At 39.2% G+C, this 27,923-nt stretch overlaps 1 protein-coding gene across 5 annotated transcripts in view; it reads right to left on the bottom strand.

Moving 5' to 3' along the window:
* Nucleotides 1-27,923, bottom strand: part of PCSK5 (proprotein convertase subtilisin/kexin type 5) — a 278,331-nt gene that overhangs the window by 180,277 nt on the left and 70,131 nt on the right. For all 5 annotated transcript variants that reach the window (XM_006086818.3, XM_023752385.1, XM_023752386.1 and 2 more), the window contains exon 3: nt 18,220-18,333. In XM_006086818.3, the coding sequence (XP_006086880.1) occupies nt 18,220-18,333 (114 nt within the window). The remainder of the gene's footprint in view (nt 1-18,219; nt 18,334-27,923) is intronic.

The raw sequence follows: 27,923 nt of genomic DNA, 5'->3' as shown, positions 1-27,923 counted from the left end.
TAAGAGGGACACCGACCACCAGGGGGCAGACGCTCAATGCAGGAGCTGCCCCCTGGTGGTCAGTGTGCTCCCACAGGGGGAGCACCGCTCAGCCAGAAACCCTGAGCCGGGTTCAAGGCTGACAAGTGCAGTGGCGGTGGTGGGAGCCTCTCCCGCCTCCTCAGCAGCGCTAAGGGTGTCCGACTAATGGCTTAGGCCCGCTTCCCATTGGACATCCCCTGAGGTTCCTGGACTGTGAGCGGGCGCAGCTGGGCTGAGGGAGCACCCACCCCCCAAGTGCACAAATTTCGTGCCCCGGGCCTCTAGTTAATGTTATGATGAAGCAACATTGAACAAAACGACATTATTCGAGGACCTGCTGTACACCTTAAAGAAAAAAAATCCCCTGAGCCTCTCGACTAAAAAGTAAAATAAATTGCTTACATGTTAAGAAAAATCAACCAAGGTATCTTTCAAGTATCAAAACTATAGAAAACATTTTATATAATCAAGAACTCAGGGAATACTGCAGTTGCAAGCCCTTTTTAGGTATTCCAGCAGAAATTGTGCTTCTTCCAACCAACTGGCAGAAGAACTGAGGGTGAGTATGAAATATATTTAATTGTAAATTTCAGATTAAAGCAAAGGAGGGAACAAAGTTAGAAGAAGAGTCAGTATGTGTTATGTGTTCTGACAAAGTAGGAACAGTGAGCTTCAAATGAAAGGAGAAAAGATGGTAAAATAGAATAAGCTAATGAATAATTGGATAGCTAAGAGTCAAAGGACATTGTGTAAACTGCAAACCAAATAGAGAAGCCAAAGTAAGAAAAATAGAACTAAGAGGACATAAAAGTTACTTAACAATCACTAAAATAATAAAGCAAACCTGCCCAAAAGCCAAAATAAATCATTTTAAAAGCGCAAAAAGAAACCACATAGTGAAACACAGTAAAAATAGTAAAAATAATACAAGTCACACATAAACACATACTCATATAATAAAATAATATGACAGAGTTGAGACTTTTTGGTCATATCGATAATGTAAATGAACTTAAAAGTCTCTACTAGCCTGACCCATGTAGCTCAATGGTAGAGCGTTGTGACCTACGAACCAGGATGTTACAGTTCGATTCCTGGTCAGGGCACATGCCCAGGTTGTGGGCTCAATCCCTAGTTGGGGGAAGGGGCATTCAGGAGGTAATTAATCAATGATTCTTCCTCATCATTCATTGATGTTTATATCTCTTTTCCTCTCCCTCTCTGAAATGAATAAAAATATATATATTTTAAAGTCTCCACTAAATGAAAAAAAAACACACACAAAAACAACAACATAAAAACTGAGTAACAAGAAAGAATGTAGCTCCTATCATAGAGTAATTCAAATGTCTAAGAACAAAGAGTAAAGGTAATGCAATGGTACCAACACAGGCCTTGTGATTCTAATGCCATTGAAGACACACAGAAATATCATTTCTCACCTACTAAACCAGCCAGCAGTCAACAACCGACAACAAGGCAAGGTGAGGGAGCAGACCCTCCCAAACATGGTTGATGGAAATCAGAACTGTTCTTGCCCCTGCTCAGGGAGTTACCCACAATCTAATAAAATTATTTTTGTTTCTACCTTGTAACTGAGCAATCTCACAGCTAGAAATTTACTCTGAAAGTACACCTCCAACACCACACAAAAATATATGCAATAGGTTAGTCAGTATGGAGTTATTTGTAACATCAAAATATTGGAAAGAAACTGTGCATTCATTGATGTCTAAATAAATTATGGCAACTCTCCCACAACACAGCTGCAAAAAACAAATAGCAAAAAACACCCCAAAAACAAAAAAAAATAAGAAAGAAAGAGAAAATAAAAAGAATAAAGCTCTTTGTGAACTAATATGGAATGATTTCTGAGGTATATTAAGCAATAAAAAACAAAAAAGGAAAAAGGATTTGTAGTATTCTATGAATTTTTCTATGAACCATATGTTTTACATATTCCAAAATAAAATTAAGTACATGAATAAAATTAAATATATAAAGATGGGGGAGAGAACTCTAAAATTGGACAGAACAAACAAATTAATCATCAACCTAACTGTGTATCAAATTAATGATATAATCACAGAGAAAAAAAGTATTGCTTTAAGCAACTTTTTGATTCAGGTATTCTGACTGTATCACCTCAATGAAATATATTCTAAGAACAGAAAGAGATCTTGAATTTTACATCTGTAAGTTTGTTGGTGGTAAAGATATTAGTGTAGTCATGTCAATACTGTTTGTGTGTTTGGTAGTAAATTTACTGATATTGATGAGATCCATGATTCTCCCTGTGGGAGAGAGAGGATAGAAATATGAAATAGGTGAAGAAAAGGAAGGACCTGTACTATTAGCTTGGAATGGGAGATGCAACTATAAACTTCAGATATGCATCGGAGGCTCTGTCCACTGAAGAAGTGTGTAAAACCAAGGGTATCCTTAATCTTGCTTATAAATATCATCTATAGCCGAAACCGGTTTGGCTCAGTGGATAGAGCGTTGGCTGCGGACTGAAAGGTCCCAGGTTCGATTCCGGTCAAGGGCATGTACCTGGGTTGCGGGCACATCCCCAGTAGGAGATGTGCAGGAGGCAGCTGATCGATGTTTCTCTCTCATCGATGTTTCTAACTCTCTATCTCTCTCCCTTCCTCTCTGTAAGAAATCAATAAAATATATTAATAAATAAATAAATAAATAAATAAATATCATCTATATATACGAAAGCCTTATATGCAAATTGTCCCCTTGGGAGTTCAACCACTCGCTATGACATACGCTGACCACCAGGGGATGGCACGGAACAAAGGAAGGCCCTGGATGGCAGCCAGAAGTCCCCAATCAGCCCTGATCTCCAGGCAGACCTAGGAACCCTACCCATGCATGAATTTTGTGCACTGGGCCTCTAGTTCCTTAATAAAAGAAACCATAGACTTGAAGAAATGGCTATTTCTAGGTCTGAGGCAGAGGAAATACAAGGTGAACTTTTATTGTGCCATACAAGAGAAAGTTTTGCTACAACCAATTGGGGACTTCTCAAAAGGACACAGGAGTCAATTTGAAAGGTCGCCTACTCATCCAACTTGAGAATTTGAGAACCGAAAAGGAATAATGTCAATAATGAGTCATTGCATTTGGAAAGAATCCTTGAGATCATAAAGATATTTAAGAGGAAGAGGAGTGAATAAGGGATCACAGACTAGAAAAATCATCATTTTGCAACCCACTGATCTCCACTGATCTACTGATTAATTTAGGCAGGAATCACCAATAGATGCTAAAATCTTGGGAAGAAGTTGACAAGGAATAAGATATTCATAAGTCTCAAAATATTTCTTCCCAAATTTCTTATTAATTAGAAAGATAAAATGTTCCTTTACACGGAGAACTCTAGCAGAAACCTCAACCAAACAAGTAAATAAATGTAACATCACCCAAACAGGACTTCTAACATTCTACTTCCTGACATGAAGCACTGAAAAGGATACAATCTCACCTGGACAGTTTTTGTAACAAAAAATGTTTAATTACTCCTACGGTCCTGTAAAACCATCAAACAAATCCAATGTGTGAGCTATCCTACAAACTATCAGCCTGGACTATGGAAATCCTCAACAAAAAAGATCACTCACTCCCACCCCTAACCTTCACCCGAACCTCAGTAAAAGTAGGAAAACTCTTTTAGCTTAAAGGAGACAGTATGTGAAATAAATAAGGCAATGGCTGGTTCTGGGTTCTGGATCAAAAGGGATAGATCTATAAAAATATTTTTGTGACAACTGGGGAAATTTGAATATAGACAGTAAGTTAGATAAGATCACCAACTTTCTTCATAGTGAAAATGGTGTTTTGGTTATATAGAAAACATTCTTAGGCGAGGCATCCTGAAATATTTAGGGGTGTATTTTTACAATGTTTGCATCTAATTTAAAAATCCAGGGGAAAAACTGTGTATGTCTGTGTGTGTAGAGAGAAAAAAAATATTAACTTCTGGTAAAGCTAGGTGAATGAAATGCATGTGTTCCTATTATTTTTTTCAACTTGACTGTAGGATTCAAACCCAAACTTTGGGTGGAAAACATTACAGGCGCAATTTAAAAATTATCAAAGGGTTAGGTCCCAAAAGACACAGAGCTCATGCCATAATGACAGACTGCAAAATATGATTCAGGGTGAGACAGTAGGCATTGGCGGCAGCAGGAGCCAAGCGGAAGCCACACCAGTGTCCTGTGGACCACCCACTGCCCTTTGGACTCTGTGCCCTTGCTGAGGTGGCATGCCAGCTACTTCATTTAAAAAAAAATGTTTTTATTGATTTAAGAGAGGAAGGGAGGAGAGAGAGGCAGAAACATCAATGATGAAAGAGAATCACCGACAACCCCTACTAGAGATCAAGCTGGCAACTTGGGCATGTGCCCTGACCAGGAATTGAACCTTAACTTCCTGGTTCACAGGTTGATGCTCAATTACTGAGCCACACTGACCAGGCAATAATAACATTATTTTTTAATCCTCACCCAAGGATAATTTTTCCAACAATTTCTATAGAGATTGGAAGGGGGCAGGAGAGGGAGAGGAAGAGGGGGCGGGATCGGGGGCAAGGGCCAGGGCGAGACACATTGATTGGTTGCCTCACACATGCACCCCTAATAGGGCTGGGGAATCTGCAGAATGAGGTACGTGCCCTTTACTGGGAATCAAACCCACAACACTTTGGTCAGCAGGCTGATGCTCTAAGCACTGAGAAAACTGGCAAGGGCTATTTCTTCTTAACTTTGTCTGGTGAAGGCTTTTTATCAATGGCTGCCTTTACTCTGCCCAGGAACACACGTGATAATGATGCCCATCCATGCCCCAAGATTTCTGTTGGGGTGGTGTAACCTCCTTTCCTGAGCCTTCGATTTCTCTGAGGACTCTTGCTCACTGTTCTCCCCTTAAATCACTTTGTCCCAAAGGTATCTGACAAGGCAGATGAGGTTCAGTGGTCAGAAACAAGGATAGAATAGGGAAGGAGATGCAAAGTGATGGAAAAGATGTGTCCCCAGGAATTTTTCTCAAAACACCAAAGCAAAAGCTCTTGTTTTTTACTATTGGATTTGAACCAGGAACTACTGGTTGATATCTTGCAACCATGGGCAGAGAGCTTGTTTGAGAATGAAACCAACAATTACATCAGAGCTACGCTGGTTGGCAGGACGAACTAGGTTCCTGGAGACCTACTTTACTTTCTGGATCAAGGGAGGACCTATATGAGCCAATAAATTTCCTCCCTTCTACTATTTTTTTTCCTTTCCCTGGTTTGGATTGAATTTTCTGATCTCTCATAACCCAAACAATCTCAACTGAAACAACATTTCATAAAAAATATATTGGACAAATACATTAGATAAACAACTACTGTTTACATTTATATGCCCCTCTCATTGATTCACAAAGCATAATAGGATAATAAAGGCTCTGAGAAGTCCTGCATTAAAGACACCTTTTTAAGTTTGTTCAAACCAGTATGTCCCAAACCACTTGACTTTGGAGATGCCTATTAAACAATGCTAAGAAATAGTGTTCCGTGGCAAACCATTTTTGGAATGACTGTGTGGAAATCATTCATTTGCCTGCAAAGAAATCCTGTCATGGGTCATCACTTAATTTCAATATCACTTAATTTCCACATTAGGAATTTGAGGACCAGGTAATTAAACCAAAGATAACATCAAGAAACTTAGATCTACGTGGAGGGGCCTCACAACACTCTTGTGCGTGCCTGAACTATGCTATTCGGTATTACAGAAACTTAGCTATTTCCCGGCTTGCCTATGACCTGGCTAATGAGCAGAGTATACAGCCTTTTCATATTGGTATCCCCAGCATGTCGAATTACGTGGGATACACAGGAGAAATTCCACAAATGTTGCTGACTGAATAAAATCATTACCAATTTACTTTTTCCTGTGGGGATCCCACTTCTTGTTGCTTTCCTTCATTTTCCCTTCTGCTACACACGGAATTAATGCTTTTATTGAGCAATCTGTGGTGACTCCTAGTTCCTAAGTCCTGGGAGGATAGAACTAATTCAATGCTCATTAGTGTGTACAACTAGTTTAAATGATTTGTTCACAGCACATTCCCTTTTACTCGCCCAGAATAAATCAGGTTTGATCATTGCGGATCTCTTTAATCTTTCATTTTCTTGGACAAACCTCTACAATTAGATATGTCTCCAGTCTTGTTTTACTTCATCTTTCAGACTAACACAGAGTGGAAAGTTTTAACACCCTCTTTTCTAAAGTTGGCACACTAGGGGAAATAATTATATGCTATTGTGCGTAGACCTAGTGGAGTTAATTTCATCCCTTCTAAATAGAATGTTCATTTCCAGGCATCAGGTTGTTGAAACAGATGGTTTTGCTCTTCTCCATGTATTGCCTGTATAAGCTAGAGCAATGCATGTCTTTGTCATATTTCCCATCCTTCCAACAACACTGAAGAATGTGAAATACACTAAAACATGTTGATAAGCAACTATGAAGGTAGAATAGACTTAAAACCATGTAATATGCAATATAAAGGTTTTTATTTTTAAGGAACTGAGGATGATTAATCTTGGGAAGATTCTGGGGCAGCAGGAGAACCATTTAAAATGTTTCTAGCTTGGCCAGTGTGGCTCAGTGCTCAACCCATGAACCAGGAGGTCTTGGTTCAATTCTGAGTCAGGGCACACGCCCGAGTTGCGGGTTTGATCCCTAGTTGGGGTGGTGCAGGAGGCAACGGATCAATGATTCTCTCTCATCATTGATGTTTCTAACTCTCTCCCCCTCTCCTTTCCTCTTGGAATCAATAAAAACATACTTTAAACAATGTTTCTAGAAAAAAAATATTCCAGAGTAATTTCAAACAAGTAATTTGACCATGTGACATGTGTGGGACACGTTTTTAAGGACAAAAAGAACTATATACAATTTAAATTGTTTGCTGTTATCATAGTGCTGGTGGTAGCCTGTTATTCTGAGATAGTGCTGCATGTAGTGTGAGAGAAAGCCAATGAGGAATTCTGTTGGTGTCACTGAGAACAGGAGTTTCAGCATGGGGATATATGCAGGTGTAACTGATGAGGGGAAATAAGCTGTAGAATCGATTTGAAATTGCAAATATCTGTGTAAACTCATGGCATATTATATGTCGGTGTGTGTCGGTCGGTGTGTGTGTGTGTATGTATTGCATTACTTCTAACTCTGTTCACTAAAATCACTAAAAAAGCCTAAGACTTGCCCAACAGTGATGAGAATCTCAGCACTCATATTGCAATTTTTAAATATCAATAACTTTAAAAAAGGCACAAGGGATTAATGGAGAAATGGTTGATTCCATGCCTGAAAAAGGGAATGCACAACCTAGGTGTAGGCCAGTTTGTCATGCCAAAAGAAAGCAATACTGGAGTCATATCAAAAGGACCCAGGACCTAATATGAATGGCTCTCACTGACCAAAGATGGGGCAATGAAAGCAAGAATAGGTTTATAACTTTAAAGAAAGCAAACATATCAGCTGTATCTAAATCGAATTTGTAATAAAAATTTCAAAAACCTCCTTAGTGGCTTTTGGTGAATGCTAGGGAAGGAACCCCTAGTAAATGAAAACACTGACCATTATTCTCACCTTTCCTATAGGAACTGTACTTCATTGTACCAAATAATTGATTAGAGTCCCTCTTAATTAAAGTATCCCAGCCAATAAAGGAAGGAGTCACATAGAGATCACTACTTTGCAAACCCTAATGAATCATTAAACGATCTGCACAATGGTGGCTGCTAGTATCACAAAATGAAACAAGCAGACATTGTATCTCCTGATGGAAGTATACATACCAACTAGTAGGGAGTAGTTTCACCCTCAGGCTCTCAAAAATAAACTTGAACTTGAGTCTCATCAAACCTTTAGCTCTGACTACCTACCAATTCATTGATAATATTGGAAATAAAACATGCTAAATGACCCCACAAGAATCCAGTCAGCAAAATCTGGACCACATGAAGCTCTATATAACCTAAATTCTTCCATCAAAAATTTTTAAAAGAAAAAAAATGGAGGTGATGTTTACAATGAAAGAAAAGATTAGCAATTAATCACAAGGTATGAACTTTGAATCTTGATTCAAACAAGTTACAAAGAAAAAATTATAAGACAATAGGGAATATTTGAAAACTGGCTTGATATTTGGTAATACAAGGAAATTATCATTATAAGTGATACTACTATGGTTTTACAGTGGCCTTGACTTACGAGTTTAATTCGTTCTGAGACCGAGCTCGTTAACTCAAATTACTCTGTCAACTCAATGCAAAAAATCGGCCTAGCTGGTATCTCAAAAAACTCGTTAGTCTGGACACTCGTAAGTCAAGGCCCCACTGTATTATGAAAAATGGTCCTTATAGAGACAACTACTATAATATTCAAAGATGAAATGAAATAAGGGGTGTGAACTGCTTTAATGTAATCAGAGTAGAGGGGGCAGTCAATGAAAAAACATTGGCTTTGAATCAATAATTATTGAAGTTGGTGATGGGCACATGGGTGTTCATTATATATTCTCCCTACTTTTGCTTTAAATTTCCAAAATGTTTCTGGAATGTTTGCAGTGAAAGCTGGTGAAATGGGAATCAGATCCTTAACTTGGAATTCAGACCAGGGGGAGTGTGTGGAGGGACAGGGACACAAGTTTCTGATAAAGTGTTTTTGAATGGAATTGTTCATTATGGAAAGAAAGGGCCACCTAAGTAGAGTACATTTCTGGTTACAGTAAAAATACAAGGCGGATATTGAGCATGAGCTGAGGACTTGAATCAACTTATTTTTCAGGCCCGTTCCAATTTAGTGATCTTTGAGCTTCTTTTCAGTATCTTCTGAAAACCACCTGATTCAAAGCATTAATTACAAAAACACACAGCATTTGCTTCCATGTGCTTGTGTAGTGTGCGTGGATGTGAAGCAGAGGGCCTGGGATACAGAGCACAGGCAGGAAAGAAGAATGAGAAGGGGCCTATTAAACATTTCAGCAGAACCGGCATGACCTAAAGTATTATGCAGACCTGCTACGTTGAAGTTATTACTACTGCGAGTCCTGCTGAGTTTCTTATAGCTTCACTGAAAGATAAGGGTGGCTTATCACTAGGTAACAACCCCAAACATCCAGTTTTTAAGACACTAATTTAACAAAGTTTCAGGAAACCATGCAAAGAGATCATTAGGAGGCCACAGCCCTATGCTACCTGGGCATAATTTTCTTTTCTGTGCTTCAGACATGCCAATTTAGAATGTCTGAGTCCCATCCCAGTAGGCTTTTTACAAGAGTCAAAATTCAACTGACCAGGAAACTAAAAGTGAAAAGGCGGACAAAAAAAGCTACATTTCTGCCAAGTAGTTTTTAAGATTATTCTGTAAATCTTGTACCAAACACTTTAATGTTCACCACCCAAACTGACTGTTGTGTGTTTTCTTAGCATCAAGGACAAAATTAGGCTTCTTATCAGGTTCTTTTAATCAAGGAGAGAATAATCAGTGAATGCAGGTTTTGCTAAGTCCACCTCATCTACCATCAAGACAGCATCTCTGCATTAGGAACCCAATTTTGACTCTGGCCCATGCAATTAAGTAATCAAACCCTATCTGGAATTTACAGTTTTATTCTGCATGTCTCATTATCATTTGGCGTCACCTGGCGTGCAGCAGCCCTGTCAGCTTGCACTATTTGCATATGGGATTACCCATCCCTGGCCTGGAATCCCAGCCACTAGCCTGAGGCCGTCTACCAAGGATTATTTTTTAATTTTAATTTTTTTTTTTTACATTTAAGAAAATGGAAAAGTCACATTGATGTGCATGTACATTCTACCTGAAGATGGTTACTACTCACTCCTCCCCAGGCAATTTAGGCGTTTTTGTCTTTTGGATTCTTCTCATCACTGGATTGCTAAGAATCATTTCTTTTACTCCATTAATTTCCTGGCCAAGTTAACTGTCAACCAAAATTAAGGAAAAAGCATTCCAGAGGCCTCTGTCTCAGATAATTTTAGAATTTGAATTCTCAATGTAGGACATTTAAAGGCACCATCATCTTTTAGGCATAGTCAAATTCAGTTCTGTGAATTTGGAAAATGATGAAGCCTAAATGACCGACTCTCGCCCCACTTCATATCAACCTTTTTTGAGTACCTACTAAAAGCCCTACTTATTGGTAGAGAAATCGATTAAAATAAGATCAAAATGTGCCTTGATCACTAGAACTCACCCCAATACTGGGTGAAATGAGGAATTCAGAGAAACTGTTTGATAAAAAGAACTTGAATCAACATGTTGAGACGACAAGCACAGAATAAGTGAGCTCAAGGGTCAATGCCATCTTCTCTCCAACAAGAAAATGAGTTACTAATTAGAGAAAAATCATGACTGAAGTCTTGATAAAAACAACTTTGTTTCTGTTAACAGACTCTTCATCATGTTAGAGTCAGGCCCAAAGGGCCAGACTACCCACATATTTTTACTCTTTGAAAGCGAAGCTGAGGAGATAAATTACCAGTACGGAATAAGTTATGCCATGCTCAAGGAAATTCATGAAGGTTGTAATAATTTGCACCGGGCAAGAATGAATATTATCTGAAGTCATTTTTCCAAGTGGATCATTAATTACTGGCCTCTTCTAGAAGCACTCTGACTAGTTAATTACAGGTTAACTTATTCCTAATATACTGACTTCCATCACGACCATCACGTGGGACAATGAAATCATTATAATCATCTTGAGTTAATCAGCAAGTTCCAATTAGGGTTCTGCTATGGCACCCTCAGTGCCTTCAACTGATTGGGCAAACTGACTTAAATTAACCAAACTTCTGCCCATTACATGCTCCACTTGTCATTGAAGAAGGTACCATTTACTATTTTATCTTTGGTGTGAGGAACATTATAAACACTGGAAAAAAAAAGAAATCTCTGTTAAATAAGAATGAATGCATGCATGTATTCATGCATGAATAAATATCTACCTCATAGGAGCTTTGAGTTAGTTGGGATTTTCTAGGCTGCAAAACAAATATGGACACCATACCTAGGATTCAAGTTTGCTTTTTCTTAGAATGATCACTATGAATATTTTTCTTGGTGTTAATTTATTCATTCAGTGAACACAACGTTTTAATAAAGAAGGAGCTATTATTCCAGCTCAGCCAAGCATGTGTTTGGCCCCCTTGGCTGGCATCTGGAAACTTGAGTATGGGGAGGGTTTCTCACCATCCCCTCATAAGAATGTCTCACTGTGCTTAGACCCTGAGCACTGAGTCCCCCCTGATGAGCTTCCCTGAGATAACATTTCACACATGTTGTCACAAGTCATTACTGGCAGAGCTAAGTGCTTTCTGTGTGACTCCACTGAGAGAAGTCTCTTGGAAGCTTAAGCCTGGTTTCCTCTGGACTTCGTGCCATGTGGCTTTTCTTTTTGCTGATTTGTGTCATATCCTTTTCATTGAAATAAATCATAGCCAGGCCTATGACTATGTGCCGAATCATGTTGAGTCCTCCTAATGAATCAGCAAATCTTGGAGTGGTCTTGAGGACCCCCAACACAGGCAACATAGTGAGTTTAAAGCAGTAAGGAAATGAGAGCGTGGTATACTGCAGTAGGGAGCTCATGGGTGAGGTGAGGGGGTTAAGCTGGAAGTCACGATGGGGGCCCATCGGTGGCATGTGCTCTTCTAGATGCACTATCCGGTGGAATGCATTTGCCATGTGGAACTAGAAGCAATTCGAGCAGGAATAAATTTAAGAAGACAGCTAATCCAGAATCCTCATTTTTTCAGATGAGCTAAGGTTGAGAGCTAAAATAACTTTCTATAAGACGCAGGGCTAGTTCAAAGCAAATACTAGCACGTCAGAACCACATCTCAACCCCCAGTAGTCCTTACCAGTAAATCATTTGCCACCTGGCTGGAGTCAGTCCTCTCTCAGAAGGCCTCCTGCTTGCACCAAGATGTGCCACATGGTTGCAGATTCACACCATGTTGCATTTTCAATTAAAACAGCTAAATGGGGTGTTTTAAAAGGATGATTTCCAAGCTGCCAGGACAATAACGCCACAAACTCCACCAGATTTTATTAGTCAAATGACAGCATAAATCATTGGGGAAATGTGTGCCAACCGGAGAAACAGCAATACCTCAAACTCTTAAGTACTGAACGCCATCCAGTTGGCCGAGAAAGAACCATGTGGCTTAAAATAATTTTTTGCAATTACTATACTAGCTAGTTCAAAGTTTTTGGCAGATATGCCCCACATGCATAGTCGAACTCAGCTAATTTTTACTCTGCTGATGGACAAATGTTTTGGGGGTTTTTTTGGTGTGTGGTTTTTTTTATTCTTTTCCTCAGAAAAACCACCCAGAGAGTTTTCATGAAATCTGAGGAAGTGCATCAATAAGTGAGCCCATTTGTTACACCCTGGCTTTAAATAATGCATATTAAATAGGCCACCCAATATTCATCACACAAAAAATTCTACTGTGCTAACTAAGATGATGACTTAAGAATATCAATCATACTAATTACTAGAGTCTGAAAGTCAAACAGCAAGATTTCCGGAGTCCTTTTTACTTTTCTCTCTTGAATTGAGCTTGTCTTTCAGAAAGCAGGAAACAAAAAAAAAGTTATTTACTATGAACTCAAAAATCATTATTAATTCTTAATAGTTAGACAAGAAATACCATACAATGCTACATCAGTTTCTTTAAGCAATGAAATATTAACATGACCAAAGGAACGAAAGAGCTTTAGTATTAAATTTGTTTTTTCCCCCATATCCACGTTGCATTTCCAGGTCATCTTCTTGGCACCTTATCAATAAATAGCCCAAGTGTTGAATTCCACCTACAAATGTATGTTATGATGATTTCAAAAAATGTTCATCTATTCTACATTGAATAGCCGCTCCCTCCAAGAGAAGCATCCTGCCAAGAAGGGAACTCCCACAATGCATTTCAAATCCAGCATCTGTGCTAACTCTGTAGGGAAAGAGGGGACACTATTAGGAGAGGGCTCACAGGCAGCTTCAACGGTATAGATAGGTAATGGTCTGTTCCCTTGCATGGGGGTGGATGGACAGGCATTTGTGGTATTCTTCCAACTTCTTGTATGTTGGAAATATTTTAGAATAATTTTCAAAATATTTAACCTCCTAAATTTGCTTGTTCGGCATGCCTGGACCCTCTAGGAGGCGTTGTATTTAACCTTGCTGGCTCTGGAGGCAACTGAATTTTCTCTAGGAGGGTCAAAATGGCCCACTGAAACCATCTCTATTACACCGAGTTCCCAAAGACTTGGCCGAATCTTCACAACCTTCACAACCTTTCCTATCAGATATGCTTGGTCTGTGGAGCATCTTTAAAGAATACAGAAGCCAAAGGTTATTTTCAATCTGTGCGAAGTGAAAACATCTTCTCATATTAAAGCAGCCAGCTTCCCAGATAGAAAATTTTGTAAGTAAAAGGTATAAGATAAAGAAAAACAAGATAAATTGACCAAGTGCAGTGAGGTCTCAAATGGGACCCTGGGTGCTAGCATCAGCCATCAATTGGAAACTTGTTAAAAATGCAAATTCCCAGGTCTCTGCTGAGAGGACAAAAAAGGGGTGGGCAGTACTCCTTCCAAATGATTCTCATGCCTGGTTTTGAGAAGTGGATGGAAGTCTAGCCTTTGAGGTCAGAGTGACTAGGTTCACATACTAGGATCTGCCCCTGCTAAATGCTGTGACTTTGACCACGTTAGTTAACTTTGTGTATGCTTTCATTTCCTCAACTGTAAAATGAAGATGATTGTTCCTAACTCATTATGATAATACATGTAAAAGTTTGGCAAAATGCTTGACACATACTAAGCACTCATTAAATGTGAGTGTCATTTTCTCAACTATGAAGATGATCAAAGACTTGCTTGTATTCCAGTTTACTCATCTACTTATTCGATGAGCATATATTGAGCACTGACCACATGACAGACTCGGGCACTCAATTACACAGGATTCGTGGCTGCATCAGAATTACCCAGGGGGTTCTGAAGAAACCCCACTGCCTGAGCCCTACTCTATAGCAAATCAAAGAATCTCAAGAATCTCAAGGTTACTTTATAAAAGCTACTCAGGATATTTTAACAGGAGAAGCAAACCTGCAAGCAAAAATTATAGCCCAAAGTCAAAGGAGCGGGGGCTAGTTGTATACACATGATCTCAAAAAACTTTTAGGGGGTTTGTTTGCCCAGCAAACTTTCATTGGCCTCATATACTCCTCTCCTGCTTTACTGATCTCCTTAGAAAGCACAAACCATGCTTCCCTGACTCTTCAGTGCTGGCTTCCATGCTGGACCATGAGTTTGACAATGCAACGAGAAGAGAGCTCTATTATTGGGCCCTCCCAACACCTGGAGCCTGAACACCAACTTTGAGGGCGGAGTAGTCCATCATAGCCGTCACCTCCATAACCAACTCTCGTAAAAGCACATTTCCCTGAATCTATTTCCCAGGCCTGAAGGCTAGACATAATGGTTTCACATGCCGGTCTCCAAGGGGAGGAGCGAGGGGCAAAGCTTTTATAGTAATTAAAAGGGACACTCAGGCCCACTTCATGCCATTCATTAATCTCCATTCTCCTGTGATAAATACAGAATGACAGACCAGGACCAGGCTAAGGAGCTCAAGGGAGGACCCTTGAAGACTCCTGGAGCGGCCCTCAAAACCTCTGCAGCAGGGCCCTGGGCTCAGAGAAAGGGAGGAGGAGGAGCTCAGCACCTGCCCCCTTATGTCCCCAGGGAGCTCTGAAGACTGCCCACTGGATATGCGACCCCACCCTGCTTTGCCTCATAGCAATTTAAAGAACAGATAAAAAGGAAATAGCATGTATTGTAATGAGGAAGTCAGAGAATAATAATAATAAAAGCCATGATGATTTGTGGAGGGTTTTCTAGTGCCAGGCACTGTGCTAATGGCTTCTCATGTAGGATTTTATGTAATTGTGGCAACCAGCTTCCTAAGACCCCTGCCTCCTAGTATTCACACCCTTGGTGCAGTCCCCCTCATTCACTGAATCAGAGTTAGTACATGTGACCAATATAAATTCCAGAAGTAACTGTCTGTGACCTCTGAGATTAGATCACTCAAGGCATCATCACTCTCAACACAACCGCTTCAATCACTTGCTCTCCGGGAGCCAGGGCGATGTCAAGTGGACACTCAAGCAGCCCTTTGGTGATGGCCACATGGAGACCAGGCCACCTTGGAAGTGACCCCCCACCCCAATCAAGCTTTGAAGCCTCCAGCTGAAGCCCCAAACATCAGAGAACACAGAAGCCATCACCCCGGGGCCCTGTCTGAACGGCTGGCCCACAGAGCCCGTGCAATAACTATCCTAAAATCTAAGTTCTGTGATTTGTTATGCAGCAATAGCGAACTCACACCTAAGCGCTCAATACTCTCAGAGTTGACAAGGGTTGAAGTGACTCAGTCATGGGCACAGTCAGTGAAGCGATGGGGACTGGACTCCAGGCATGCAGATTTGAAGTTCTGGCTCCTTTTCCATCAGACTGCTGACAGATAAACATGAGGTGTGTAACCTACTTCCCAGCCCTTTTATTAACCCCTAGAGTGCTGGGGAGCGCAATTGCGCTCCTCCTGTCTTTTGCCAAAAGTGCCGGGAGCGCTATCGCGCTCCTCCTGCAGTGTCTATTAGATGCGAGTAGTTCACTCTTTATGTGGGGAAAAAAATTTAAAAACCTTAACTCAAAATGCCTTGGCAATTTTAGCATAGTTCCTAGGATATTGGCTGGCACTCAAAGGTTTAAGGGAAAAATAACCATGTAATAGAAGCCTCATAAACAGTTTGCGTGTCCCCAATATGCTCTGTTCACCCTCCATGGCAGACACCATCCTGCCTGGTATTTCAGCCATTTCTCTATGGGTAGAAGCTCCTGGAAGGCTGGAGTCCTGTCTTCCTTATGACAGCCTTGTACACAGTAGAAGGGTGTGGCTAGGATGTCACGTTAGTCCTGTGGACTCCCACCAACCTGCCTGCTTCGGCAGCTCTGCTCTACCATTTCCAGGCCAGGTGATCTTAAGCAAATTACCTAAATGGTGTGAGCCCCCGATTCCCCACTCTTATAACAGGGCCAATATGAACACACATTTCTGCTTGCTTGCACCGCATTAAAAAAAGACTCTCATAAAGTGTTTAGCACATTGACGGGCTCACAGTAAGTGCTCAATGAATGTTACCTATTTGAATTATTTTTCAAATGTGTTGAAAAATGTCCAACATTTTAAATGCCCAACAAAAGCTCTTCCCTGAACCTATCCTCCTATTGAAAGAGAATTTCTACAGGTACAGCAGTGGTTCCCAGGTGTGAAGCGATTTCGCTCTGCAGGCACTGACACCTCTGGAGACGCCTTGGCCATGGATCCTACGAGAGCCCAGCCTGCGGTGCCTCCGGAAAGCTGCGCTTACTCCCCCATCCAGGGACATGCACAGACAGCAATTCGGCTCTTCCTTCCAGGAGGAAAAGAAAGGCAAGTAGGGTGTCCCTCCCCCTGGCCCAATAAACAGGGAGGAGAGGGACTGTGCTTCCTCCTATCTCTTAATCCCATTACATTCTTATCATTTGGTCAGTGCAGACCAAGCTCCTTAGCTCCTGCCAATACTCACTGTAAGGCCTTCCCCTGTGGTTCATTCTTCCTTAGTCTTGGAGCTAATAGGCCGTCAAGTGTCTCACTGTCCCCTCTGGTGATTTCTACTTAAATGCTGTTTAGAGTCCCGCCTCCCTTTGAACTTAGCTTCATGGTTCCTATTCTTTTTTCTCTCTTTACATATGAAAAAGTTTTCTGTGTAAAATTCTGTTTAGGGTCTAAAATATGCTCACAAACCTTTTACTTCTGGGTAAGACTAAAGAAAGGGAAATACCAACCACATTCACCCATATCCAAATAAACACAAATTCCTAGCACTGCAAGGTGCTGGGTTCAGTTCTTTTTTTTTTTTTTTTTTTTGGCGGGGGCGGGGGGGTGCGTAGAGGGTGTATAAGTGACTTCTCCACTGTAACAGAGGAGACTTTTAGAAAGTATTAATAACTAGGAAACAAAGGCCCACGTGAAGGATGCCGCTAAGCAGGGACAGAGGGCCCAGGAGAGCAGAGGAAGAAAAAAAAATGACACATGAGGACTCAGGAGAGTTAGAGCAGTCAGCCTGCGGTGGGTGCTCTGAAGGATGGGAGAATCCTGACCTGAGGTGAGGAAGGACAGGAAGAGAACTCCAGGCGGAAGGGATGAAAGGCAAGGAGGCAGGAAAGCAGGAGGCAGTTTGCAAAGTGCTACAGATTTATGGAGAAACGGGGACAGAGATTACAAAAAATAAAGTTGATTAGGGGAACATACACTACCCCAAATTAGCAATAACAATCTTCAAAGGGGAGGAAACTTAAAGGTCTTTTGCAGATTACACAGCAATTTGGTGACATATGGATTTCATAATTAAGAAAAAGTAACATTCTAATCAATTTCTCAGGGATCCTGAACTCAATCTCTTAGAGAAGAATATTTTCAAAGGAGGCAATGTCAAGTGAATGGGTAGATCACTCTCCTCAACATGTTAAGTTTCCCTCACTCACAGAACTTGCTATAAGTCAACTACTTTTCAACTAGTTTTTTTCCTGGTCTAGTTTTAAAAACTATTAGCTACAATGAGAAGGCACATATTAGACAACTTAAGTCAGGAATCTGTTACTTATCAGCAGTCATTTCAATGATTTCCAAGTATCCTCTAAAGAGACTGGTTTAAAGGTGGAATCAATGCATATCAGAAGTAAACACGATATTGATAGGTCTTAAGGATGTCCGCACCTTAGTATATCTTTCTATTCTCTAGCCCAATCTTGGAAAGCTAGCAGAGTAAGCTCTCAAACAGAAATTCTGTGAATCAGAACTCACTTTCCTTTTTTCTTACAACCAAAAGGCCAAGCTCAAAAAAGATCCAGAAACCATCACAGGCCATCAACCAATCTCAAATGGTGACTTCTTGAAACAGGAAAAAGCCCCTGCACTGTTTCTCTGTCCTCCCAGTCCCAGTGGAGGCTCCCTGCACAACATGAAACGAGGACACAGGCGCAGGCCAGGCAAGCTTACCATATACCACATGCTTGGCCACTTGGGATCATTGAAGTAAGTAGACTGGGCATGACTAAAGTCATAATCCCTCTTGGTCCGTTTTTTCACCACTTGCTGTTGGATCCACTCCACCTGCCAAGAAGAGGAACATCTGGTGAGTGTGCCAGTTCCATCGGGTTAGCACAACATAAATGTAGGTCGGAAGCATGTACTATCTTGAGTCAATTCTGTTTAAGTTATAGGCTTCATTCTGGCAACTAAGATCTCTGAGTCCAGGGACTCAGAAGAGATGCTCTAAACATCTAGTTCTACTTTATTATATGCAGGTTAGGCGCTTTTTTTGCCTTTTGTGACAGATCATTCATATCTCTCAATAATATGCTAACCTTTCGTCTTTTCAGAAAGCACCTCCATTCACAATTTATTGCGAATTGATAGTGTCAGTTTTTTCATCCTTACCTTATCTAAAGGTCAGCAAACTTTTTCTATAAAGGTCCAGATAATAAATATTTTAGGCTTTGCAGGTCATATGATCTCTATTGCAACTATTCATTCTGATATTGTAGTGCCATAAGCAATATATGAATGTTTGGGAGTGACCGTGTTCTCAATAAAACTTTATATACCAACACAGGTGGCAGGCCGGATCAGGCCCACAGGCCACAGTTTCTGATCCCTCCCTTATGCTATCATCAAATTGTTTAAATGTTCTGGAATTAGCCATCAAATGTAAAACTCATCCTGGGATCAAATGCTCTAGGACCACAAATTTTCAAAAAATGTCTTTCTACAACGTAGTGTGGTGGAAAAGCACTATTTTGGAGAATCAGAAAACTAAAGCCCTAGAGCTATCTCTGGCAAAACATTGGAGAAGTCACTCAATTTTTTAGAGCCATAGGCTCCTTTCTGGCTCTAAAATTCAATTCAAACCCACCAGATTTAAGAAAGTCTTAATATTTAGCTGCAACCTTCGCTTAAACAAAGCACTTGAAACTTTGAGTTTAATACAGGATTATAACCTAAATGGTAGAGGTATGAAGAAAGGTATTTTTTAAAATAGGTAATCATTATATCAACATAAAAATAAGCATGTTACATTTTGAATGGAGCACCCCAAATGCAGTATCAGCCCTGGTGGCATTCTACCATTTCCTAAATTTTCTTTTGATTTCTTCTGGCCATAGCTAATTTAATCACAATACTCTAAAATGTTCTGTTCCACCATTTATTCTTCAGTCTGCAGGCCAATGCTTCATCCACTGAGCCAAACCAGCTAGGGCTTCCTCCACCATTTATTCTTACTCTTCACAAAGAAATTACAAATTGGGGGCTGGGGGTGGGGTGGGGAGAAAGGAGGGCTTTGTAGTCCACTGCTATGATTCCATACCCACGCATTCAGTAATGATTTGAAAACCTCTCTTGCCTACTTGATTAAAGTTTATTGAAGGAGAAGGGATACTAAAATACTGACAATAAACTCAACATGTGTAGCTGTAAATAAGATAGCAAAGGCCAAAAGCCAAACTAATAAATTTCTATGATTTTCATATTGGGAAATATATTCAACAGGAATATTGGTATGCAAGATGAATTTAAATAGTGAATTCCTAACATCACTAATAAAGCGAACAGAATCACATGGCCTCCTAAATAAATATCCAATCTCTTTATGATTAGGATCACAGCTAAACATCATATATTTGCCTATTCTGATAGGTAATTTAAGCAAAAGTAGTTCAGGGAAAAAGTGAATAAGTAAAAACTAATATCTGAAAAATAAAAGTTTTTCTGATCATGTTTTAATTAATCTAGGCCAAGTGACTCTCTAGCACCTAATCATTCTATACCCCTTTCTCCCACATACACAGGCACATATGCACACTGGATAAGAGGTATTACATGTTATTTCTTCAAACTGTTGGTCAATAGCTGTCAGTGAAGCTAATAGGAATCTTGTTTCTTTCTTTAATTGAAGAGACTGCTTTTTAGAAATTACATCTAAACTAATGTGCCATTAAAATGTGTGTAAATTTATTTTTAATGAAGAGAGTAATTTTTAAGTGACTGTGTTTCTAAAAACATAGGAAACAAATCAATTTCCTTCTCAATCAAAGTGGGACAGCAAGCATGGGCATGTATATACTTTTCTATTTCCAGGAAACATTTTAATCTCTTAAAAATATTTTTTTAAATATATTTTATTGATTTTTTTTTACAGGGAGGAAGGGAGCAGGATAGAGAGTTAGAAACATCGATGAGAGAGAAACATCGATCAGCTGCCTCCTGCACACTGCCCACTGGGGATGTGCCCACAACCAAGGTACATGCCCTTGACCGGAATTGAACCCGGGACCCTTCAGTCTGCAGGCCTACACTCTATCCACTGAGCCAAACTGGTTAGGGCTACATTTTAATCTCTTGATTTCAATCTTTCTCTGGTATGAGTTTCATTCACTCATGTATTCATTCAAAAAAAAAAAAAGCATTAAGTGCCAATTCCTTACCAGACACTGCGCTGGGAATACGAAGATGCGTAAGAATAGTCTTTGCCTTTGAAGGACTTAACATTTTACCAAGGACTATTTAGCAAGTATTCCACAACTCCCCACTTCACAAAAAGGAAATTATCACCATGACTGACATCTGGTGCAGGCCTCATTACTGTATGAATTAGAGCATTTATGACAATGTTGAGCAAATTACATTTGCAATCCTTAGGTTACTGTCTGTAAGTCTTATCCCAACAAGAATGAAGCATTTCACATTTGCACACTTGGTAAGAGAAGGCTGCAGATCTGTGCAGACAGAACTCTTTTAAAACTAATCTATATTGGCAGTGGCCTTTTCTAACAGAACCTCCATAAATTCCGAACTGCCAACATATATGCATTTATAAACCAGAAAGGCTCAAATCTCCCTCAGTGTGAACTCAATAAAGAGATGACTAGAGATAAGGACAAGTCAATACTGAGGTGGGGGTGGATTATTGTTTCCACAATGAAGCTTCTATAATACACTTCACCCTATACCACCCCCACCCCGCCACCTACACACAGACAAATGGTATAAGTATGTGAGAAAACCAAGAGAAAGTCATTTTCCTAGATGAACTATAGGTACTAAAATAGAACAAAATATCTTACCAAATAGCATCCCTTCTGTAATTTTAACAAACAAAAATGCTTATTTACAGGGCTTGGTGGCTAGAAGGTGGTATAGTGACTTGGCATCTAGATTTGACTCTGTCTGATCACAGGGCTGCAATGCTCAAGAAAAGTACAGTGGGGATTATTTTAGAATCAGATACCATGTATTTTGCCTTGGTGCTTTATGAGTATGCAGATATAGCCCTACAATTTTTGGAAAGCGGGAACAGCACCTCTTGGATCGGAAGATTTCTATGTCTGGAAAGACCATATTTATATTTCTAAACTAGTATCCATATGTCTGTCCTTGAGCCCTTTCAGAAAAAGCTCAGGAGTAATGCATTGTACAGATTTCATTTCTTTCCAAGAAGCCCAATGCAAAGAAAAGACACTTAGAAATTCATTTTCATAAAACTATGGTCAGCCCAGGAGAATAAAAAAACGGTGTGCTTTCCCTCACTGGTTTAACTTCTACGCGTGCTATTTTCTATATAGTATAAAAACCACAGGAGCTTGAAATCTTCAGTCTATCCTCTGTTAATTTCAGCAGACGTGCACTACATGGTTTTAAGGACATTCCCTCCCTCTACCCGCAGAGCTCTCCCTCCTCCCTACACAGCCCAAGTGAACATCGGGCATTCTCCTCTTCAGAATCTTTGCTAAAGATGTTCCCTTTCATCAGATTTCACTTGTCAAGAAAAACATATTTGTTGATAATTATGAGATCTACCCCCACAATCTCAGCTGAACTCGTAACTCATTATTTTGAGATTTGCCAGCTTTCTAATGCTATATACCTGGGGAAGGCAATTTGTCAGCAATAGGGAAAATGAATCATGTGAATATACATGATATCTTTCTCATGATATCGTATGAAAGAGAAAGACTGCATGGTATCACATGTGGAAACTTCAAAAAAGTCAAACTCATGGAAATAGAGAATGGAAAAGTGGTAGCCAGGGGCTGGAGGGGGGGGGGCAGGGAGAGGCTGGTAAAAGGGTACAAACTCCCAGCAGTAAGATGAGTAAGTTCGGAGGATCTAATGTGTAACATGGTGACTACAGCTGATAACACTGTATTATATAATGGAAGTTGGCCGGGAGTAAAACAAATATGTTCTCACCCTAGCTGGTTTCGCTCAGTGTTAGAGCGTCAGCCCACAGACTGAAGCAGGGGTCCTCAAACTTTTTAAACAGGGGGCCAGTTCACTGTCCCTCAGACCGTTGGGAGGGCCGGACTATAGTTTTAAAAAAACTATGAACAATTTCCCATGCACACTGCACATATCTTATTTGAAGTAAATAAACAAAATGGGAACAAATACAATATTTGTATTTGCATGTGGCCGCGGGCCGTAGTTTGAGGACCCCTGGACTGAAGGGTCAAGGGTTCAATTCCAGTTAAGGGCATGTACCTTGGCTGTATGCTCAATTCTCGGCTCCTGTTGGGGAGCGTGCAGAAAGCAACCAATAGATGCATCTCGCTCACATTGATGTTTCTCTCTCTCTGTCTCTCCCCCTTCCTTCCACTCTCTAAAAATCAATGGGAAAAAAATATCCTCAGGTGAGGATCAACAAACCAACAAAAAAAAATGTGTTCTAACATGCACACACAAGATAAATATGTGAGGTGATGAATATGCTAATTAAGTAGATGGGGGGAATTTTTTCATGAGTGTATGTGTGTACATATCAAATTACCATGATGTACACTTTACATGTCTCACAACTTTATATGTCAATTATGCCTCAGCAAAGCTGAAATTTAAAAAAATATATGGTGTCACTTGGAAAATGTGTCCCATAGTGAGGAGGAATCAGCCTTTTAGATATTAAAATATATCAAAGCTAATGATTAAAATATATTCTGGTAGTGAATATCTACAGATACACCAATGGAATGGGATAGGAAGACAAAAAAACTGACCCAAAATATATATAAGAACATAGTATACGAGAAGGGTGCCAACCTAAATTAGTTGACTACTATCATATAATCCAATGATGTCAAATGTGATTAATGCCTAGATTGCATATTTTTTAAAAAGCAATAATGAGAGACACTGTATAAAAATGTCATAGATGGTTCTATATCATATTCTAACATAATTATTGAGAAAAAATGGATAAATAACAAAAAGTGGGTGGATTTGGGGGAACTTGGTTGAAAATCTTGGATTTGCTACCAGGCAACTGTGTGACCTTATAAAAGCTTTGTGGTGCTCTTTTAGCTGTAAAATGAGAGAAGACAGACTAAACATGCTCTCTCGTCTCTTTGATCCAGCTTTGAAAATTTATCCACATAGTCTCTTCTCTGATTTGATCAGGAATAAAAAGTTTGTGTGCAATGCAATAGAGAGGTGGGGTAGGTGCTCCAGTTGATAAATGATCTTCAGTCATTCTGTGAAGAAGCAAGATTAATATTTGGAAAGGAAGGTAGTAAATTATATTACTCCTTTTGTGATTTGAATGAGGCTATTGCCAGAAAATAAAACATATGAGATTCCCTGTTTCATATTTTTTATTAGCTTTGACAAAATGGGGGAAAAGAACATGAAGAGATTTCTCTATTTTCTTCTCTAAAAACAAATTAGAGTAGTCCTTGATTTTTAAAAGGTACAATTTAAGTGTATAACGGCCATGCACTTTTTGTTATAGAAGAAAAAAAGGATCATGAATACAATTAAGTACCAAGCCCTAAAATCTGAAGTCAATATAGCCCAAAGTTTTCTAAAATTCTGGTCAAAAAAATCAAAGTTAATTGGTGAAAGATTCAGAGAACCTACCAAGAGTATGTATTGAGATGAGAGTATTCTTTCAACATCTTGCTCCATCTAGAAACTGGTAATTAGTGAGTTAATAAATACTGGCATTGTTATTTGAGTCACCCTTTTTAAAGAAATAAAACCACCAAGCCCTAAAATCTGAAGTCAATATAGCCCAAAGTTTTCTAAAATTCTGGTCAAAAAAATCAAAGTTAATTGGTGAAAGATTCAGAGAACCTACCAAGAGTATGTATTGAGATGAGAGTATTCTTTCAACATCTTGCTCCATCTAGAAACTGGTAATCTCTATCTCTCTCCCTTCCTCTCTGTGAAAAATCAATAAAATATATTTTTAAAAAAACCATAACTGTTTGAATTCTGCTTATTTTAGATAGCTACTTGGGAACAAAATGGGCGCTATTTTTTAGATGATGCAGAATTTTTACTCAATTTGCTTGAGATGGACACTCTGAATCCTATTTAATGACCGCACACATCAGAGGCTTATATTAGACAGTCACCTCATCAGGAATATAAGAAATCATATAATTTTTGAAAGGTCACTGAAAAGAAAAGCTTAGAAATAAATACCACATGTACATTCAGAACAGTAAATTAGAAGACAATACACGCCAAAGTGAAAAGCTTTAACTGCCATAAAATTTTATAATTAGTTGGCTTTCTCCAAGAGAACCAAAATTTTAAAAATGTGTCATCAATTTAATCTTCAGCTATTTTGTTTAGTGAACGACCCATGGCATTATTGTTCTAACCGTATTACTTACTTTCAGAGAATTAAAGTCATATTCCTCCCCTTAAACTATGCCACTATTCTCTGCATGCTTCTAAAACTTTAATTTCCTAATTTGTTGCCTGTTTTTCCCCCACTTCTAATAAGATGACACATAAAAGGGAAAAATAAATGGCTACATCAAATTAAATGCAGTAAAATGTATTCCGCACCCGCAAGGCCCTTTATGTAAGAAGAGGGTAAAGGGGCGATAAATGCTGATGGAAGGAGACATGACTTTGGGTGGTGAACACACAATACAACATACAGATGATGGATTATAGAATTGTACAGCTGAAACCTATATAATTTTGTGAACCAATATCACCCCAATAAATTCAATACATGTTTTTAAAAGGGGGCAACTGTAGTTCTTTCTAGAATTATATGTAAAAATATTTAGAGTGTGCTCTTTATATGTGCAGAGGGGTTGAGCCTGGCTAGACTGTGCCATAGATAGGCAGTGCAGAATAATGAAATGGGAAAGCATGTGTTCTTGGTAGAATACCACCAATCACTAGCCTGGCCACTTTGGGCAAATCGCATAAGTCTTGGCATTCTATAGTCTCATCTGCAAAATGGCTTTATTGTTGTGAAGCACAAAATATGATGTACTAAACAAATTCAGATTCCTGCAGGACTTATTACCTTGTACTCTAATTGCATACTTCCTCCTACTTCCTTAAGGAAAGAAACTAGGCTTTAGTATTCCTAGTACCAAGGACAAAGCTTGGTAGTAGACCCACAATAAATAGGTATAGATGAATAGACAATATTTTTACATTACATTAGTACATTTAGTAGGCATGTCTAAGTTTTCTAGTTCTTAAAAAAAGAGACAATTTTAAATAGGAGAGAATGCAAAAAGAGGTAGATGCTTAATCCTACTGAGCATAATGAAATATTTTGTATTTCAACAACAGAAAGATGGTAGCACAAAGATGATTATATTACTAGCAACAGATGTATAACTGAAGGATGTGTGCATTCTACGTATAATTCCATATTTTTAATGTATCACGGGACCCTTCTCAGTTTGACCCCCGCCCCCCACCCCCCCCCCACACACACACTTTAAACCTATTGCTGCACAGATTTTTATCCTTTGAGATTGGAACATTTCCTCTACCTTACCAGTCTAAACCTCAGAACCAACAAAAGACGAAATCTACAATTAAAATGGATAAACACAGAAGGATGAAGTAGTTGTTGACACAGGTCAAGAACCTGGGATATTGCTGCAGATGCCAGTGTTCATCTCATAAACTGCAAGGTCCCAGGATTAAATAAAGTCAAAGAATTCCACAGAGCTCAGTACTACATTCTCCAGGCTGACAAAGAGCATCTCCAAACTAGCCCATAATCAAAGCACACAGCAGAAGTATGATTTTTTTAAAAGCAGATATGGAGTGAGGAATATAAAGAGCAAGGAACCCAGCCAGTATGGCTCAGTGGCTGAGCATCAACCCATGAATCAGGAGGTCACCGTTGGATCCCAGTCAGGGCATATGCCTGGGTCTCCGGGTATATCCTCAGTAGGAGGCATGCAAGAGGCAACCAATTGATGATTCTCTCTCATCACTGATGTTTGTATCTCTCTCCCCCTCTCCCTTCCTCTCTCTAAAATCAATTTTTTAAAAAAAGTTTTAAAAAAATAGCCAAAAAATGACTGGAAACCAACTCAAATCTAAGTGGGGAAAATTGCTAAACTCATAAGAAAAAAAATGTTTGGGCATATTTTAAGACAAACTTATTTTTAAACGTTTAAATTTAAGACTTTGTCCATCCTGGCCACTAGTAATAACACCCATAAACAATCATTTTGGTTTTTTTCCTGACTTTCGATAATTTTTTTGTTCTTTTCCTTTATCTTTCTAAGAAAGGTAATCTCAAAAGATTTAAGGTTCATTTTCCCATTGTCATTCCCCAAACTTTTTTAAAACCCTTGAAGACAAGACACATTTTATATTTGTCTCAAATGTGATAGATTTGTCTTTTGAGACAAGTTTAATTTGTCCTCTGGAAAAAAAAATATAGCTCTCTATTCCTAGTCATGCCAAAGTGCCTTCCAGTGGGTAAAACATAATTCAACTTTTGTTTTAAAAAAGTATGTCTGTGTGTGTGTGTGTGTGTGTGTGTGTGTACTCATTTGCACATGTGTAAGCACAAATGCACTCAGCACAAAGACCAGGGCATTGAAAGGAAAAGCCAGTGATATAAACTTGCTGAATGGTAAGATTACATCAAAGAATCTTGCATTTTCTAACTTGGATTATAGGTTCCTCTATTTTAAACTTTACACTTTAGAACAATTTAAGATTTGAGAGGAAATTTGAAAACAATTTTGATTAAAAGTATAAAAAGAAAATGGAATTCTAAAGTACCTAAAACTAATTCGACTGCCTGAATGCCACCTGGGGTTAAACTCACACTTTTGATTAAATGCAATCTTAATGCAGGGATTAAATTAGGATAGCACATAATTCCCTCCAGCTTCACTCTAGGGTCAAGATTTTCACTGAATGAAAAACACAATGGCATGACTTCATTCTAGATGTATTTGTCTTTTGAATAATCATTCCCTAAGCAATTTGAAAGCCAAGGCAATGAAATTAATAAAATCCATTCAATACTTTCCAAATAATATATATTAGATCTCCCTCTGCCCTTAGCATAGTTGAAGTTTTAGATATCTGAAAGAATGACCATTTTCCCTTAAAACAAAGTATTAATCACTTAAACAGATTTTGGTGCTCTTGGACCAATCTTGCAACTCTGTGTAGACATCATTCGAGAGAGTCCCAGATTTGTAGTTGCAAAAAATTGGATGCCCTCAAGTTGGATAGCAAGCGAATACAAAGACAGGCATTATTTTATACAGAGCGGAGAAATTGTTCTATTCAACTGAGATTAATATAAAAAGAGGCAAATGCTGGCAAAGGAAAGGGCAAACGTTCTCATTATTTCTCCAAGCAGTGGACATGGGTGGTCTACTAAATATTAAAAGTATGTCAGCATCTTG

Source organism: Myotis lucifugus, unplaced genomic scaffold (genome assembly GCF_000147115.1).
Source record: "Myotis lucifugus unplaced genomic scaffold, Myoluc2.0 scaffold_31, whole genome shotgun sequence".
Taxonomy (NCBI): domain Eukaryota; kingdom Metazoa; phylum Chordata; class Mammalia; order Chiroptera; family Vespertilionidae; genus Myotis; species Myotis lucifugus.
Note: the sequence above shows the minus strand (reverse complement) of the source record. Positions and strands in the feature narration are given on the sequence as shown.